This window comes from Pieris brassicae, chromosome 4 (assembly GCF_905147105.1).
Source record: "Pieris brassicae chromosome 4, ilPieBrab1.1, whole genome shotgun sequence".
NCBI lineage: Eukaryota > Metazoa > Arthropoda > Insecta > Lepidoptera > Pieridae > Pieris > Pieris brassicae.
Genome location: NC_059668.1, coordinates 20234221 through 20253390, shown reverse-complemented (window position 1 = coordinate 20253390; position 19170 = coordinate 20234221). Strand labels below are relative to the sequence as shown.

General features: G+C 33.0%; 1 protein-coding gene across 1 annotated transcript in view; it reads right to left on the bottom strand.

The window, feature by feature from the left end:
• Positions 1–19170, bottom strand: part of LOC123708197 — a 27906-nt gene extending 8736 nt beyond the window's left edge. The window contains exons 1-3 of the mRNA XM_045658768.1: positions 18871–19170; positions 5007–5315; positions 2583–2818 (exon numbers count right to left, since the gene is read on the bottom strand). Coding sequence (XP_045514724.1) covers positions 2583–2818; positions 5007–5315; positions 18871–19107 — 782 coding nt within the window. The 5' untranslated portion in view covers positions 19108–19170. The remainder of the gene's footprint in view (positions 1–2582; positions 2819–5006; positions 5316–18870) is intronic.

The window sequence follows — 19170 nt, the reverse complement described above, 5'->3', positions numbered from 1 at the left end:
AAAGAACCATTACAGTGAGTGGGTAATAATACTACATAGTGCATAAGTTATTCCATAAATAAACATTTTGACGTTTCTACGATCAAGCACTAACAATTTGAAATGACGTTTACGTTATGCGTCAAATAAAACAAAATTTAAAGAGGTAATTAATCTAATTACGACGCATTTAATTTTTTTTAACAAAAATATTTTGAAGTAAAACAAATTATTTAGATGAGTATGCTTTTTATAAACTAATACCAAGTTTAAAAGTTCCTTTTAACAAAGAATTCAGCGATTTTAATTTTGATTTCACATGAAATGCCCACTTTTAACCAAAGACAGGCTCTCATGAGAAATACAAATTATAATTATATTTATACAAAGCAATAAATAACGCCTGCACTTTTTTTAATGCAATATTCTTCTAGGCATCGACGCTTTTAAAATTCTTAAACCATTATCGTTAGTTATCGTATAACGATAATTGTAATGTGTAAGTTTTGGATACCCTTTTAAGTAAAAATACCTGTGTTAAGGATTGGAGATGAATCTAATGAAGACGAGTAGATTATATGTAGCTTAATAATTATAATTAATCATAGTTGTAGTATGCTATATATAGTTATATATAGCTTTGAGCGAAGTCAGTCCTCAGTGTCTGATGACAACATCGCTATTTCCTTTTAAATACAGGTAAAGAATAAGAGTTCTCTCTTTATTTTAAAATTATATTGCGGACATTCAGCTTCCTAATTTAAAGTAATTGCCTAAGATGGTAAAGCTCTTCCGATGGGAATCTGTGTGACCAAACTTGCATTACTTTTACGCTGTTTATTAAATTTGATGCCACGTGTCGCAAAGTTTAATATGTATTCAATTATGGACTTAAAATGGGGATACCACGAAAGTCGCTCCTCTATATGAATGCCCAAATTATATAACATGAGAGTATTGTCTTTTGTTAAAATAGCTTTTACACGTTAAGAAAAAAATTAAAATTTAGAATTATGTAAATAACTATAAGTTTTAAAAATAATACATTAAACTTTAATCCGTTCAAAAAGTGTTTTTCTTAACATGAGAAATGTTTAGGTGAATATAGTGAAATTGTATAAACATCATAAATATACAATTTCACGATAGGTGTTAATGACAACTGTAAAAATGTATGTACGTTCCTGCTGAAAAAGTTGTGCGCCGCAATGAAAATTGTATCAAAATATGTCGTAGCATACCGATGTGTCAGCCACAAATTCATTTGATAGTTAGGTAATAGTAATATTAGCAAATGTATCAAACAAATAGACCACAGGTAATAAAGGTTTTACACTAATTTGATTTTAAAGTATCAGTTATATGACAAAGACAATGGCAGCTGACACTAACACCATTATATATTTAATAGCAAAAAATACCTTGAAGATATTCATAGAAAATGCTCGTTTCTTTATGGCTAAACATTCCTTACTTTATAAACATTCTCAAGCGATAAACAACATTTTGGCTTTTGAGTTCAATGTCGAGGCATCTTTACAGTAATTATGCAGTTTAGGTGTGTGGAAACTGGTTTAGCTTTTAGTTCACAGAACTCACATTCTACTACATTTTCTGGAGTTTTCCTTTAAAAATGCTAATAGTATGAGGAAAACATAAACAACAAAATAAAAATAATTTAGACTGCCTTCTTAATAGTTTAAATGTATTGTTTTTCGGCGATGTAGGCCTAATGCGTTGTAAAAAGTTTGTTTGGTATTAGTTGATACAGGTATTTCTTTAGTAAAATTGAGATAAATAATATTAGCTATTTAATTATTACGCCAATAAGTCAATGAAATCAGATCTAGGTATGAATAAAATAAACACTTTTATCGGATTAAAAGTCACAATATCAACTCGGTCATGTCCATGCAAAGCACAACCATAAAAAACTTGCCTCATATAAATTGAATGAAAAATCATAAGTATTATGATAGTTATCAGATAAAAAGGCACTTCATGGTCGGTCATCATTATGCAAAGCACAACGATACAATATTTTTTCTCATTAATTTCTCTATTATGTGATTATTGAAGTAACAATTGTTAAGAGATTGTGTCGGATTTACAATAAGTTTTGATGAAAAATTACGCGGTGGACATTTTCAGCGACTCTATGGAGACCTTTAGCCGAGTTATTTAAAAGTTATTATTATTACGTTCTTTATTCCTACATAATTATGTATTTACAGTGTAAATTCGAGAATACTTGGCGGACCCACGCGACATCTACAATACAAAAAGTCTCCGTGAGTTGTGTGCTGGGATATTACGGGCTACTCGAATGTGAGGAAGTTGAATGGATCTGGTTGGCGCTGCGTCTTCTTAAGTTCTCATGTTATCATCACACATATATATCGATTCTTTTAAAATAGTTTTATAAGTATCTTGTCCTCCTTGTAACATGTGTGATGTTTGTAGCAATAATAAAATAAAATAATATTATAACTCTTATTAATTAGCATGGTTACTATTTGACTCTTATGACTACCACGATAGTACTACGCAATTTTACAACCTACTCACTACAATGTTAAGACTATTTTTTTTAAAGTACGTACTTGAAAGCATAAGGTCCTGATAAATCCTGGTCGCGTTCCAGAGTCCAGCGACCACGCTGAAGTTGACGACATAACTCCGACTGGCCGATCTCCTTTGGTTCTTCATCTATGGCTGGGCTTCCAGGTGTACTTAATGTCTGGTTTTGCAGGGTAAACTGCCGTGCGGTCGCTGGCAGGCTTACCACTAGTTTAGATGCTGGGACGCCCAGGCCGATCACAAGATCGACAACTGAATCCTGAAATTAAGGATAATAAACACTTTATTAACATCAAACAATATCACTGATTAAAGCAAATAAACCTTAAACCGACTCTGAGTATTTATTTACACTTCCTTGCATGAATACAGATATACCACACAATTAAAAAAGTCGGCAACTGGCGGTCTTAGGGAGCGTTCACGCAATTTTTGGAGATTGTTGGACCCCCCCCCCCCATGAAACGCACCGTAATGTTTTCTGTACCCAATAGTTTCGTGACCACCCAGTGACTGATTATGCCTAAAAGTTACCTTTATGTGGTGTAAAGTACTGGAAAGTCTAAAATAATATTATAAATAACGCGTAATTCAATCCCCGCCCCTCATCGTAACGTTTTACAAGAGATCCCCCCCCCCCCAAATTCGTTACGTAATACTTGAACGCTCCCTTATGCAAAAGAGCACATGTATCACGAGTATGATCCTTTATGTTTTGAAGTGAAACTTCTTTATGGGCGTTGGAAAAAAAATACCGTCACATTTTTGGGTTACGTGTCACATTGTTCCGTTACGTGCCATCTTATTCTTGTCGATACCACGGTTGATTCGAAGTGATTCATAGCCATAACAAAAAAATATAATAACGATAACATTGATAGTAATAAATCTATTACAATTACTGAAATTCTGTAATAATCTTAGTAGTAATAAGGTAAATTTTATTAATTGTATTATTTGTATTAATGTCTATGATAATAAAAGCCTTTTGTTAAACTTTATCTACTTTAACTTTATTTAACAGATTTCTGTAAAGTTGCATATTGAAGATGATTTTTCGAAAAATAAGGTCATAAAGAATTTTCACTTCTTACGTGTGTATACTAGTACGCATTTCTTTATATAACAGGGGGCAAACGGGCAGGATGCTTACTGGATGTTAGGTGATAGGTGGACTCAGTGACTCTCTCGTTATTTTAAGAATTGGGACGCTCTTTTATAGTTTTGAATTGTGATCGTACTTGAAGATGAAGTATTTTTAAATGCAATCTTTCGTGTTCACTACATGTCTAAAATAGCATTAAGCAGATGCACCTGTTGTGTGGCCTAGTTATCCTAAAACGTAATCCCAAGACCACTTAAACGATTATTCAACCTTATTATCAGGGTCATAAGGTTTGAAATGTGGCATGGATTTTTCTTAAATGAAGTTTGCCTTCATGTCAAGCGTATGCTGCGAGCGTAAGTTATGATATACTTTCATTTAGATATTTACGCAAAATTAATATTGCATAATATTTATGAATATATTTTCCGTTTTACTACTACAGAAATTACGAAGTTAATGCTACTAATAAAAAATGTTTAAAATACTTGGATATAAACGGAAATTACGTTATTAACATAATTCTGTAAGCTATCAAAATGATTCTGTTTTGTGGACAATGTTGCAGCAATAAGCAAAGTCTTCCTAATGGCATCAGCGTGCGACTGTCATCCCTGATCGAAGGTACGATGCTCGGCTGTGCACCAATGGACTGCCTTTCTATGTGCGCATTTAACATTAGCTCGAACGGTGAAGGAAAACAACAACCTGCTTGCCTTAAACCCAAAAAATCGATGGCCTGTGTCAGGCACAGGGACCTCACCTACTTGCCCTAGATTGACAAATGATCATGAAACATATACAGAAATATGAGACCTAAAAAGATTATAGCGCTACTGATTTATTGATTTTATATTTGGGGACAAATTAAATTTATTCATATAAAACCAGAACTGCTACTTATTTGCCTGTTGTGTTTATTTATTAGTATTTTTTTTCTTATTGCACTCTTCAGATGTTGTTTTATATGAAACTGGATTATATAGAAATAATATTTTGCTATAAAATGTCCAAATAATAGACAAAATAAAAGTCAAGGAAATATCGTAAAACTTAGAATTCAGATCATTAACATAATATCAAATTACAATCATTATATGTGTTTAAATGTGCTTTAAGGCTAAATGCGCCAGCCAAAATATAATTTTAAACTGGCAACCTTTATTTTAAATACAGATATAGTCTTAAATAAAAAAAATTAAGCTTAAATGTTATGAATAATTCTCCTCTAGGGGGCAAAGATAGATTAGATGTTTTGTTCCTAAATGAAGGAAATCTTTTTCGCCGGGAATCAAAATGAGGCATCGGATTAAGCTTATGGCTACTATTATTCATCACTTACAGTATTCATCATGTCCCACATGCCGCTCAGTCGACTTGGATGATATGTCATCTTCTTCACCAATCCCAGTGCATGCGTGTGCACCATCATCAAATCAGCTTTCTTCACCAGAGCCCGTAGGTCATAGTACTTGGCGAGTAGTTCCGGGTGAGCAGGCAAAGCCAGCACAAGTGGGCCCTTGTTTGCTCCAGATATCGCGCTACGGGCGTATTCCACAGCCTCCGTAGTCTTGGTCCTGTTGAAGGATTGGTGAGCATTGTACAGCTCTAGACCTTGGATGTATTTGGATACTAATATGTCCTTTAGGTCCTGGAAAAAATAGAAGAGAATATTTCATTTATTATTTACAGAACCAGTTTACGAAAGAGACCTAATGAATGATTGTATCAGATAGAAAGATTTTAAGAAATAATATAAGAAAAACACTTTTTGAACGGATTAAAGCTATGTTTTATTATTATTTACATAATTAAAATTTTTTAATTTTTTTTCTCCGGACGTTTCGCGTGCTTTTCTGTGCGTGGGTCACGGTGACCACGCACGCTGAAAAGCACGCAGCAGCAGTTGTTGCAGTTGTTGTTCAAAAAGTGTTTTTCCTAATGTGTAAAAGCTTATTTAACAAAAGACAATACTAAGAAATAATATAATAAAAATAACGCAACGACTGTATTAACAAAGATTTTGTTCAGATCAACAGGCTGATCATCATCAGGCTCTTGCTTTTGACACAATTCTATTAAAGAAATTTCCTTTTTCTGTTGAAATTTTTCAAAGAATTAATTCTTTCGGTCTAATTATACAAATTGTCTCTAGCAAAATGTTCTGGTTTGGGCCAATCATATGTTTTTTTAACTCATTGATATGTTAAAGAATGACAACTTTCTCCGTTTCTCGTAACGTAACGTCGTTAACCTGTCCAACCCGCTTAAAGCAACCGATAAGCCGAGCTTAACTATTAAATATCGAGGACAGTTTCGCAAAGCACAAGGCCGTGTCCTCAACAAGCCTGGAACCGGCTCTTTGCGTCATTCTGATACAGTTTTTATTATAATAGCGTGATTTATTCAGTAGACAGTCCTTGTTTATTTTCTCAAGTTTCAAATGTTTGTTTTTGATTTTCACATCGAAGAAGGTTAATTTAATATTATTTTTATAATTCAGAAAGCTAGGATTTGTTGTTGTCTAATGTTTTGAATCTTAATTATAGAAGATTTTTTTATATAAAAATAAATTTTATTAACATTGATATATTTCACCATCTGCAACATAATCACACCTTATGAATTCAAATTACTTATTTTAATACTACTAATCAAAGGCCTTCGAATATTTCGAGTTAATATAATTCAATCGCATTTCAAAATATGGTAAGAAGTGGTTTTTTAAACATTTCATTTTTAGAAGATGTTGAGGAGCTGCTGTGATGTTATTGAAACAATAAATGATAAAGAAATGGAAAGACTGTTATTAAGTTTTTATAGATCAAGAGATCCAGACATGTTAAGTACACACTACTCAATAAATATATGTATAATTAGAGCCATAAAAAATCTGATTAATTACAGGATAGTCCATTGTCCAAACAAATAGACCAATTCAATCAATGTCGCTGTGGAGACCACAAAACACTATTGCAATTAAATTAATACGCCATCTTGTCTCGCCCAATGCATTGTTTAGTATAATTGATATAAACTTTTGTTAAGCAACTGCGTTCATTTAATAGTTAGTTACTTTACTTTACTGCATGAATATGAATTACATTTACCTTCATCTTTATTTAAAAAATGTCCAGCCAAGCTACAAGACGCTAGAATAATATAATAAAAAAGTAGAAGTTTTTTTAAATATAGTAATTTCTAATTAAATCTTACATAAGATGACTTTTACGCCCCCTAAAACGATTAATTCTTTAGCATTAACTTCATCGTCAAGTTTTATCTGAGCGGTCTTTTTTTCCAAAATACTTAAAATGACAAGTATCCAACGTTCTTTGCCGGACCTAGAACCGTGCAACTCTTAGTACTATACTAATGAGTGTATTTATATCATAGCACTGACTTTAGCCTGCGCCGTCAAGATAGACATCACTTTAGAGTGAGTTTTTTCACTTTTACACAGCTATTAGCACTGAGATTGTTTCAACAGAGTTAAAAAAATATTATTATATTAGATGATGTTAGTGGCGTGTTGTTGAAAATTTATTTGTGGCAATCGGACTGATACTTTCCATATAATTAATAAAACAGTAAAGGGGCAAACGTTTTAATGATAAAATCATTTTCCTCATATATCTAGTTTAGACAAAACATATAATTTAGCGACGGAAATCCTGTATCTTTATTCAGTTAATATAAGTCAAGTAAGGTGTTGCACAATCTAATAAATTACTAAAAAAGGTCGAAGTAAACAGTCGTGGTCAACCAGATCGCTAATCAATTTATATTCGTTGAAACTAAATTAAATCTTTTGATCTTTAAATAGGATTGAGGCATTTATTAAAGTCTGTATTCTTAATTTTTTGATGACTGTATGGATACTTAGAAGAAAAGCTGGTTAGTAAAGGTGCCGATCTAATCTTCTTCATTAAGATACAAGGTTGATCGTGATGCTTGTAATAAATAAGCTCTCACTATGTGTGACACAAGACACACAGTGCCTATTCGATAGCCCACTGATGGACAGATGCCACGCCCGCAATCCGACCCTGAAGTTTCATGATCAACCATCAAACATATACAAATAAAGAAGGTTTTGTTTAAGACAACTAAGTCTTCCTTCTGTGCTTTTCTATAATTTTTCTTTGGGTAGACACGCCATCGACCTTCGTACTCCAATGAAAAGAGAAAAAAAAAAATCATACAAACATACTTATATATAACAATTTCTTCAACTATATATCAAAATTCTGATACACACATCAGCAAATACAAAACCGATGATATTTTTACGCAAAACAAAATATACGTATTTCCAAATATTTAGAATGAAGTAATAATTTAAATCTAGACATCTATTAACCTACAAATTTATATATTCTCAATGTATTTATAAATATAAAACATTACATAACGGCTTTATAAGGCAATTGGATCAAATAGCCTACTTATATATGACTCATAGTTTTAGTAAACCCATGGGCCCACAACATGGACATTACTATGTTTTTAACATCAGAAGACTAGATTTGTTTGTTTGCATCCAAAATACTAAGTGGTTGAAACTTCGTAACCCGCGATATACATGATTCTTTTTTATCCATCCGTTGAATCCAGGACCTCCGGCTTCTACTCTTAAACTTAGGGTAAGATTCAAAACTAGACTAGACTAGCAAGTTCATACTAGTCGTTTTTATACAATATTGGACAGACGTTTGGCCACTATCCCGCCTGATGTTAAGTGATCTCACTTAGGGTGGGTATCTACCCACCCTCCAATGGGGTGCCTATCCAGAAGATGCCTATTTATCCGCCGCTTTCAACCCCCTTTTTAATGAAATCTAATCAGTAGAATAGCAGTTATTATTATTTTAGTATAAGCTTTGTTTTTCCCTGAAAAGGTAGTCGAATCCCAAAACTTAGTGATAGTGTTCGACTGCAATATTGATGTTTGTACCCAATTTTATTTGGCTTTTCACTGATTATGCAGGCATGAAAGCCCGCATAAGTCAAGGCAAATGAGATCCTACTAGGGTATAATATACTGAACCATCATGATGGTCTTTATAAAATAACATTCCAATATTATTTTTAATTACTTTTATTACTACTATCTAAAGAAAATTGTAAATACTTGATTGTTCTGATTACTAATAAAAGTTTCCAATATTTAATAAATACATTACATTGTACTTAAATTATGTACATATAATTTACTGGAACAATCTATTTAATATGCAATTAAGTGATTCATGGAATACAGCGTGAGAATTTATTATTATGCACATAAATTTATCATATCGATATCGCAATACATAATAATAATAATAAACGCCTTTTAGTTCAGATACTTTTACACTTAAACACACATCTATTATCTGATTTGGTTAAGGTATCTGCGTCGTTTGCTGGAAAAGGCCGCCTCTAAATCTCGCCATTTCTGTCTGCACTGTGACTCTGCTTAATATGGTCTATTCACCTTCTAAATTGTCTTCCACTTTTACTTTTATTGTACCTTGGACACCAGTTTAGTACTTTTTTGCTACACATATCTGTTCCTCTTGCCACGTGCAATTATTTTTATTGCGACATCTGTTACCTTAGTTGTTCTTCTTAATGATAATTTTATATATTATTACGATTCTTCTCTATCGTTCCATCGGTGTTGGTTATTATTGCAATAAATTTTAATACAAAGCTTAAACCCTTTCTGCCAGGTCTAATAATATTATTAAATAAAATTGTCTGGTCTATTACATGTAACTTCTCATTTATTTCATAAATGACTTCGACCACATAGAAACAGGCAAGCGTTGATTAAAATATTAAAATGTTCTTTTCGCTCAATATACCATTTTATACACCTCAAATAGCAATCAATAACATTCAGTTATTGAACTTTGTTAATATTATGAAACAGAGAATAACTATAAGATAATAAGAACTTATTATATTAGATATTTACCGATGGCGATTCGTAGTTCATTTATAAAGTTAACGATTCTGTCAAGTTATTACTTATAAACCAATTGCTAAAAATATCTTTATCGCTGTATCTAAGTATTTGTTCTAAAAATTAGACTTAATAAATATAAGGTTTATTTTATTGTAACTTAATACTGTAATGTCAGTCGTTTTTGTGCAATATTCCACGCTAATTCAGTATTGCACAAGGCTTTTAAGTTTCAACCTGATTTACACTCATGCGTTATGTGACAGCGCACGTGCGAGTATTATATATCAATGTATATAGGGCAACATTGATTAAATACATGACATTTTATAACATGGTTTATTAGGTAATTAAATGATTAAAATTGTCATCTGTAAATGAACTTTATAAGAAGGAGTAATAACTGGGTTTTTATATATCTTGTTCAACTAATTATTATGTTTTAATGGGATATTAAACGATACGGTTTCTTTATTTTTTATTGTTTTTTTGTATATCTTCATGAAGTATGTATCTGTACGAGATGTTTAAAGTATCGTGTTACGTAATATCAGCTAAGGTCAGCTCATTTCTGCGTCATAAGCTTAATTGATATTTTTTAAGTGAAATGGTTAGCTGTGGCTTTTAATCGAACTAAGGACATAAGTCGAATACAATAAGTATTATTATTTTTATAAGTGGTGATACGTGTTATTTTTATTTATTCTTTATGCAACTCGCCCGAAATTGAGCATAGAAAAAATGAAACTAAGAACCATAGGTGCAGAAATTCAGTTCTCACTCATCAATCAGTCTGGGGTAGGTTTTTTATGTTACAGGGGGCAAACGGGCGGAAGGCTCACCGGATGTTAAGTGAAACCGCCGGCAATTGTCCAATGACAATGTGCGGCCAGAGGGCCAGAGGTAAGTGCGTTGCCGATTTTATTGCCAATAAGGTATTATAATTAATTAGATAGTGATAAAAAACCTTTTATTCAGAAAATTTGATTTTATTTATTATTACTCTTAACATATCACTCAGTCGTATGGTCAGGAAAGGGCTGATCACCATTTGCCTATTAAAAAAAAAGATCTCGAAACAGATACATAAATATGAGGGATTATGGCGCCACTGCTTCTTATGTAGATTATTCATGTGCATAACTAAAGATACAATGAATCAATTTAAAAAATATGCATGTGGAATAGGAGAAACTCCTTTTTGTCAACCTGTACATATTGCAATCAGCTAGTATGTGAATAGAATTCGATGTTGAAAATGGAGCCGAAAATAATACCTTTTATGATTTCATTGTTCAAATAAGTCATACACCAAATTAAGACAACGTTACCTTCGCTCTATTTAGGTCACAAAGCAGGTTCGACAAGCCGGTGATACCATTGTACAAAATTAAAAATGCCTGTCAGTTGGGCAACAGCTGGCCACACCGGAGCATATTTTTAAGGACTTTCGACATTATATAATGTGCAGTTAAAATTAACCTTACAACTCGATATTGGTTTACTCATTTCACACAACAAGTATTAATTTTTGATAATAGAACCCGTGTTGTAATAAAAACATAATTGAAATAAAAACTTTGTAGAAGACGAGTCACTGGAATATTCTGTAAATCTCTTTTAGGATTCATTTTGGAAATCAGTCTAATGAGAACAGGTTCATTCCGTAGAAGAAGAAAAAGAGAAGAGAGTTAGAGTTAAATGACATATGATTAAAATATGACATTTACATTCCTATTTTTGTGTAGCTGATTGTGCGTATTTTTGTAATTAATCGATCTAAACGTACCACTTTCTTTGCAAATAAACGATTTACTTTATTTATTTTAATTTTTATGATTACAATATTTTGTTTATTCTAAGATAAATATAAAGTCCACTTGGACGTTCGACGATATATGATACGATATTAGGTAAACTATTACGAAACGCCACCGAGCCAAATAACGATAAATTGTTTTTAATTAACACAAACCTTCTGTTATCAATTTATTTTGTTTATCACCTTGTTTTAAAGTCAGAACCACCTTGATTGAAACTGTGCTCTAGATATATACTTGATATTATTATTATGACTCTATCTGTCCAATAAAACACTTTAGCTGATTACTGAGCAATATTCTTTATGAAATTACTTAACGGATTTTTATCCAGCATTATTAGGAGTTGATAAGCTTTTTTTACAGGAGGCAAACAAGCAAGAGGCTCATCAGAGGTTAAATGATACCGTCGCCCATGGACCAGAAGGCTTGCAAGCGCACTGCTGGCCTTTTAAAAATAAACTCAATCAAAAAAAAGGTACAACTGAAATCGATTGTATGTCCATTGTTTAATTGATGTCAGTGTCTATCCAGTGAAAGAATTATATAGTTACATATATACTATCTTTACGAGATTTCTCTCCTAATTTTCGAGCGGAAGATTCTTCGAAGAATCTTTGGTCCTGTTTGCAGCGACGGTGTTTGGCATATTCGCTACAATGAGGAACTTTATAACATCCTAGACGACGCCAACATCGTCCAATTCATAAAATGCAACAGGCTCAAGGGGCTGTGCACCGAATGGCGAACGACAGAACCCCAAGGTCCTTACTGAACTCACAACCCGGTGGCAAGAGAAAACCCGGTAGACCGAGGCTGCGTTGGTGGGATGGAGTTGTGCAGGACCTCGAAACAATGGGGGTACGCAATTGGAAACGGGAAGCTCTGGATAGATTGCGATGGCGAAGTGTACTTGTGGAGGCTAAGGCCCACAAGGGGCTGTTTAGCCATGGATTATTATTATTATTATATACCATACCAACGTATTAAAGATACGTTTAATTAATTCTACGACCACGACACAAACAGTACATAATGGTTTTGTTCTAAAAAATATTTTTGAAGTCCAATACTCATATGACAAGTCACCCTAATGACACATTTATACTCGACCGCTACTGCTCGTGGCTGCCGGAAATGCCCTAATAACTTCTTGTTGCAATATCATCGCCAGTGAGTTGTTTACTGTTTTATTCAGCGTCTCGCAACAATGCCAATGGCATCATGAGCACTATTTCCCTTCTCACGCTGCTTAACTCCTTGCTTAGACCTCAGAGTAATGGTGGCAATGTACATAGTAGAACATATAGTGATATAACGAAGCCGCGCCTATACAAGTGGCCTTTGCAGATTACATACGTAAGCATATTATTATGTTATTTTGCAATTATTTATGGTCTATTTAAACTAGGTTGACGTTGCTATATTAAATTTATTTGCGTTATAAAGTATCTTACCTTACGTATGTAAAGGAAAATATTGATACGACATAGTATCATTAACAATTAACAATAGATTGACCAACCTTAATTATTATTGTTTATTGTTAAATAAATTTACACGATACCTTTATAACAGACTGTATGGCGTCTAACCCCACATCATTTAATGTACCCCATATTATGGATGGTGGGGTACAATAAACTGGAAACCAGTCGGGACAGTTGGCCTACTGTGTTTACGTACTGAAGGCGTACTTGGGTTCTTTGTACCTATGTGTATATGTCATATGTGAGACGGCGTTACACAGATGCGCCTACTGAATACTGTCTCTGAGACTATTGACATATTTATATGTTCACAGATGCAATTCACAGTACACGATATTGTGTAAATTATGTGTTAAATAAAATACGATACTATATCATATTTTATTTTATTTCTTCTCGACATTATCGAATTGCCATAGTATGTAAGGATAATGTATGTATTTCTGTAAATAAATAAATTTAACTTAGCATATTGTTTTTATTGTGTAAAAACTATTTTCAAGTAAAGTTAACATATCAAAATGAAGAGACTGGACTGCCGACGACACAGATAGGGAATGCAATCCCGATCTCGCGGGATCCCGTGTAATTTTTCGGGATCAATCCCGAAGCATAATATGACGAGATCCCGTCCGAGATTGACGGGATTGGGCTGCAATGGTCAGCGGTTCTACACACATCCGCTCGGGACGCTTCACGCGACATTGTACATTATATAGGGTACATTGCAATGGCCATTAGATGCCGGTTCGCAGATAGCACTCTTGAGACACTTTAGAAGATGCTCTTTTTTTAGAAGTTACTTTCAAAATCACCAATTATTAATCTCCTTGAGCTATACCTACTTTTGTTTTGATTATGTTCATGTAATTAAAATTAGTTGTTTAGTTCGTAATATTAAAGGATAAAGGCTTTTGTTTTCTTTCAAATAATACTTTATTTTAATTAACCTCACTATCACAAACATGTAGTTTTCATCGTATTCAGTCACGTGAATTATTTTTTTTAAACTATACGAGATCCCGAAAATTTCGGGATCCCGCCGGATTGATATTTCTAATCCCGCGGGATCTCGAATTCACGAACTCGAGTCGGGATTGCATTCCCTAGACACAGAGAATGCAAGTACGCTTTATTTCATCTAAATATCCTTTTATTTTGTGTAACAAACTGTTTTATTTCTTTCTTATTCTTATTTCTTTGGCTATATTTGAAATTGATTTACGTTGATTGTTGATGATAAATAATAAAACTAACATTATTTTTTTTTTGTATCTAATATCCCAACAGCGTTTTTTATGAGAGAGTTCTTTCATTAAAATTTTGCGACCTGTTCAATATAATCGTAATATTACAGCCAATTTACATCAATCAATTAACTACTGGTATACTAACCTAAACCCGGAATCGTACTATTAGTGAAAACTGTTAGTATATCACCTTCATACAGATAGATGTTTTAAATTATGTAAATATTAGTTTTATTTTATTATAATAGAACGCTTTAACATATACACATATTGTTTATATATTATAAACATAGTATTTAGATCCATTGTGGTAGTTCCGTGGACAAAAGTTTTCTTAGAGTTATACCACAATTATTATTCCAAATATCGAAGTAACAGTGTCCTAAAACTAAACTACTAAGGAAACTTATGTATGAAGTCAAGTGTATTCAAACATATCCCAACGAGGAACTGTATCCCGATACGGTTCAGACAGTGTCATTGAAGGAATACGCGGAAATCGTCACGCAATACGTATGTATCTTATCGGAACTTACCCCACCTAGCAGGTGACATAGGTTAGTGACAATGAGAGTAAATAATAATTGTCAATTCCTATACTTGTGATAATAATAATTATTATAAGTAAAACCAAATGGAATGGAGAAAGAAAGCCATGAACAGAGTCAGTTGGAAAAATCCGATCCCGATCGACGGAACGGAATTTAGCTAAGATATACATATACATATATCCTATATAGATAACAATATATAGGATAACAATATAAAGAAAATATTATATAAAATGTTAGAAATGTAAGCTGTATATCATCTTTTTTGTCATGATTGAAAATTAAACGAGCTCAATAATAATTATTATTATTAAGTAAAACTAGGCCAAATTTTGCAAATGTAAACTAAAGTCCTAATCACAAAAGTGCGTCTTCCAACCCCTGCCAATATTACGTATACAATCAACGAACGATCTGATACATAGCAGGATCTTTATAACTAAGAATTAGCTGTGTTTTATTCATTTTTTTAGTTTATGCTTTAACGTATATATGAAATCTGTAATAGCATTCGGAAGCGAATAAAATATACAAAGACTATTTTTTTTTATTTACAAAAGCTTGCTAACGCTCGGCACACTGATGCATTTGTAAAAATAAAATACAAAGTTTTAATGTGATAACTACTTATAGGCAAACATAACAAACACGAAGAGAAAAGATTCAATTCATAAATTAGGAAAACTAAATGAAAATTCGATTTCCATGTGAGGGTCCCAACTATGGATATTCAGACCTAGCTCGCTTATCAGAATGCTTAATCTGGATATCGGAGACTTTTAGCGAAAACACGTTTTTCTGAAAGGACAAATAGAGGGTAACATTTGTCATTTCACGAAAATTAATTTTAGTTAAAAGGTTGAAGCAATCAATCTCATTCATAAATATCTTTTACACATATCCAAAAATCTAATGAATATAGTATTTTTCTTAATATGTCTTTGAGGCAACCATAAAGTTGTAATTTTAGACATTCATACTTACACTTTTCTTTGAGGTTGTTTCCCATACGTAACCTACAAAGCGACCTTGATTTTTGACAAGGCGCTGAGGTCAAATGCATTAATCTGTCAAAGTGACAGAATGAATTATTATTGGTTTTACCCACAGATTCAAATATGACATACGGAAGTCACACATAGCGCTGTCTCGACTGTGAATCTTATGATAGAGCTTTTGAATCTATTTAAAAATCACATTGTCGAACTACATATACAGTATTTAAGCATTTGCTGGGAACTATATGTTACGACATCCAACATTGACATTTATGTAAAGAAGAAATTGTATCGTGTATACACAAAGTTGGACACTGTTATGATAAAGACCAATTGATAAGAAAAGCTATTCCGTTTGAAAGAAGAAAACATTTACAGACTAATCCAATACGACAGTTACATTTAATTTTACATTACATTTAATACATACAATTAATTTTTTTTTAAAGTAAAAAGAAAATAATTTCTTTAAATTTTTAATAACTATTACAGATGTAGCGATGTCAATATATACGTATTGTTTCCAGCAAATCCTTAAATTCTCATTTGACTTTCAGTTTCCAATATTACTATTATAAAATCGATCGTCATTCTATCTTAATTTAGGATTAGATGAACACAACAGCATAGAACTTCAGTAAAACTTAAAGACCTAATAACTGAGAATTATTATAATTAAAATAACTGTTTAATTATTAATCATTTGCTGTAAAATATAATTAGAAAGACCTATTATTTACGAGAGAATGACAAATTTAAAAGAAAATATATATTAACTACAACTAGACTTCGTTTATCTGTCACAATTATACGATACATTACATACGTATTGTATACGTGTGTGTACATTAAATTACGTTACATTATATAGCTAGCTACCTGGTTATTTTATGTTGGTGACTTTAGCGTGTGACTCTCATCTTTGAGGTCGTAGCTTCGAAGCCCGGACTGTACACCAATGGACTCTCATTCTATGCGCGCATTTAACAGTTTTAGCGCCATTTATTTATATATTAAATAAATAAAAGGCTTTCGTTTAGATGGTTGGTGTGATTTCTTATAATTTCTTCAAACTTTAATTAATGTACACAGTATGTTTAAGCTAGCACGAAGTTACAATTTAATTCGCCATTTTATTCAACATCACATTCTCGAAACGGTAAAGAGCGCTTATGTAATTTAAAAAGGTCTTGTACCGATAATATAAAAGATGTCAGTATTTGTCTTTTTTTATCGCAATTACTTTTAAGGTAAGATTAAGTAACGAGCGCTTAGTGCGACACTTGTGTGTCAAAAATTATTGTATATGATATACGATAGTCTTAGTTCGTGCTTACTCTCGTTTCTGAATCTATAGTATAGGATACGGCGTAGGACCATCTTCTTAGTTCAAGTCGTACAATACTATAGACAGTACTCGTAAGTTGTGTTAATATTGTTCCTAGGTCATCGTAGTGCTTTAAATAATTGCGGATTTTGTTTACTCATACATACTCTATATTAACCACTCGCGTACCACAATAGAATATAAATAACGAAATGTTAATTGCTATGTAACGTATGAATTCAATGTACCCATTAAAGAGTGTGCCTACATCTAGCTATACTCTAGGGCGTACCTCCGATGATATAGGTATGAAATCGCTACACTTATAGAACTAAGAAAACCCGAGTCTGCAAAATGTATAGCCTTGCCTCGTACTAAGGTTTTATTAACTTAAACAGCCAATTAAAACATGCATTAGCATAAGTATTAACTTATAACGACACTAATTAAAAAATAATTCAGACTAAAGACATCAAAACCATCTCTTTATTTAATCATATTTAATTATAACGAAAGATATATAAAGAGCCCAAGTTTCATTTCCCTTTTAAGTTTTGTTTAGATGTCACAAGTACAAAAACTTATGTAATAATTACCTACGCCTAATCTATTTTAATGTGACAGGCGTGAGCATGGCAAATTGGTCTTTACGTCTGTATATTTTCTGATCATTTTCGTAGAAACTTAAGAAGAAAGTCAGACCCAGGACTAATGTAGGCATTGTATTCACATGTTAATTACTGACAAAGTGCTACTTGTGTAACCGCTTGGTATACGCATTTAAAAATAGAACACGATAAAATTTGGAAATCCTAAGTTTTGTGCAAAACAGGAAACACTATTCATAATTAAATTTGAAGATTAAAAATACGTTTCCGGCGCAAGATAAATCATTTTTAATATATTTTTATCCTGTCTTGAACCTAGCCTTGTAAACATCTCATTTAACGAAATAATAGGGTAATATTATATTAGATTATATTTATTATTACCTTCTGTTGAATATTTTTTTTTATTGACTTAATCGGCTTAGTTAACTGTGTTAAAACCGACTGTGACAAAAGAACAGATCAAGCGGTGGTTCATTTATCTGTTGACTGTCCGACAGCCAGGTGCGATCTGGTTCTCGAGACTGGCATTAGGGTATCCCGTAGAGGGATATCAGACTTGTAGCTCAAGCAGAGATCGCAGCTGGAAAAAATCTTTCACAGAATTGGCATATGTCAGTAAGGTGAATACCAGAACAGGTTCCGGCCCGCGGGCTACGACTCGCCCATAAATATAATGAGAATATTTCCAGTTTATGTAAATAAAGTACATTTTTAGGAAAGGGGGGAGCTTTTCGGCCCCAGCTCATCCTGATCGCATCGTTGATAGGCTATTACGGGGTCCAAATGGACCAATGGAATGCCAAATGGCAGACCCAGGCGAATGTCATTTAAAATCAGTGTTATAGCCTTGAAAGAACATTTTAAATCATGATGTGTGACGCTCTACTGTGCTTTCTTTAGTCAATTTAAACCTACCTCAACATGTACGTAACGGTACGGTCGTCACGTAAAGATCACGCAAGTCGTCAAAAATAATGTTTGATATATAATGATTATTTAATTTACATACATACAATGCCTCATGAAAGATTTTATAGGGGCGTCCGACACTGTAATGCATTTTCTTACTTACTTAATACTTTACTTAAGTAAGCGTTAATTATTTATGAACTACTTTTTGTTCAACTACTCTGGTTCGGGTCTCAAAGGTCTAAATGGGTAATTACCAATAAAGATTTTATCACTTATAATCTTTTATTTTCTTACCTTGTCCTCCCCGGTAACTCGTAGAATAATCTTCAACTTGGGGTTGTGTTTCCTGTAGTCTTTCAGAATCCCGTCAAGTTTCTCACCCCGAGCTGATCCCGTATATATGAGATGGGTGCATTCCGTAAAGTCGAGGGTACGCGCGGTCTCCACGTAGCAGACGAGACGGGCGGCGCCCGCGCCGGCAGCCTCAGCGGATAACACCGCGCCAAGACCGAACAAAACCCAAAGCCACATAATTAAAAAATCAATCTGTCATACCGCCGCGAGTAGGAATGAAAGATTTTGGAAGCGCGTTGG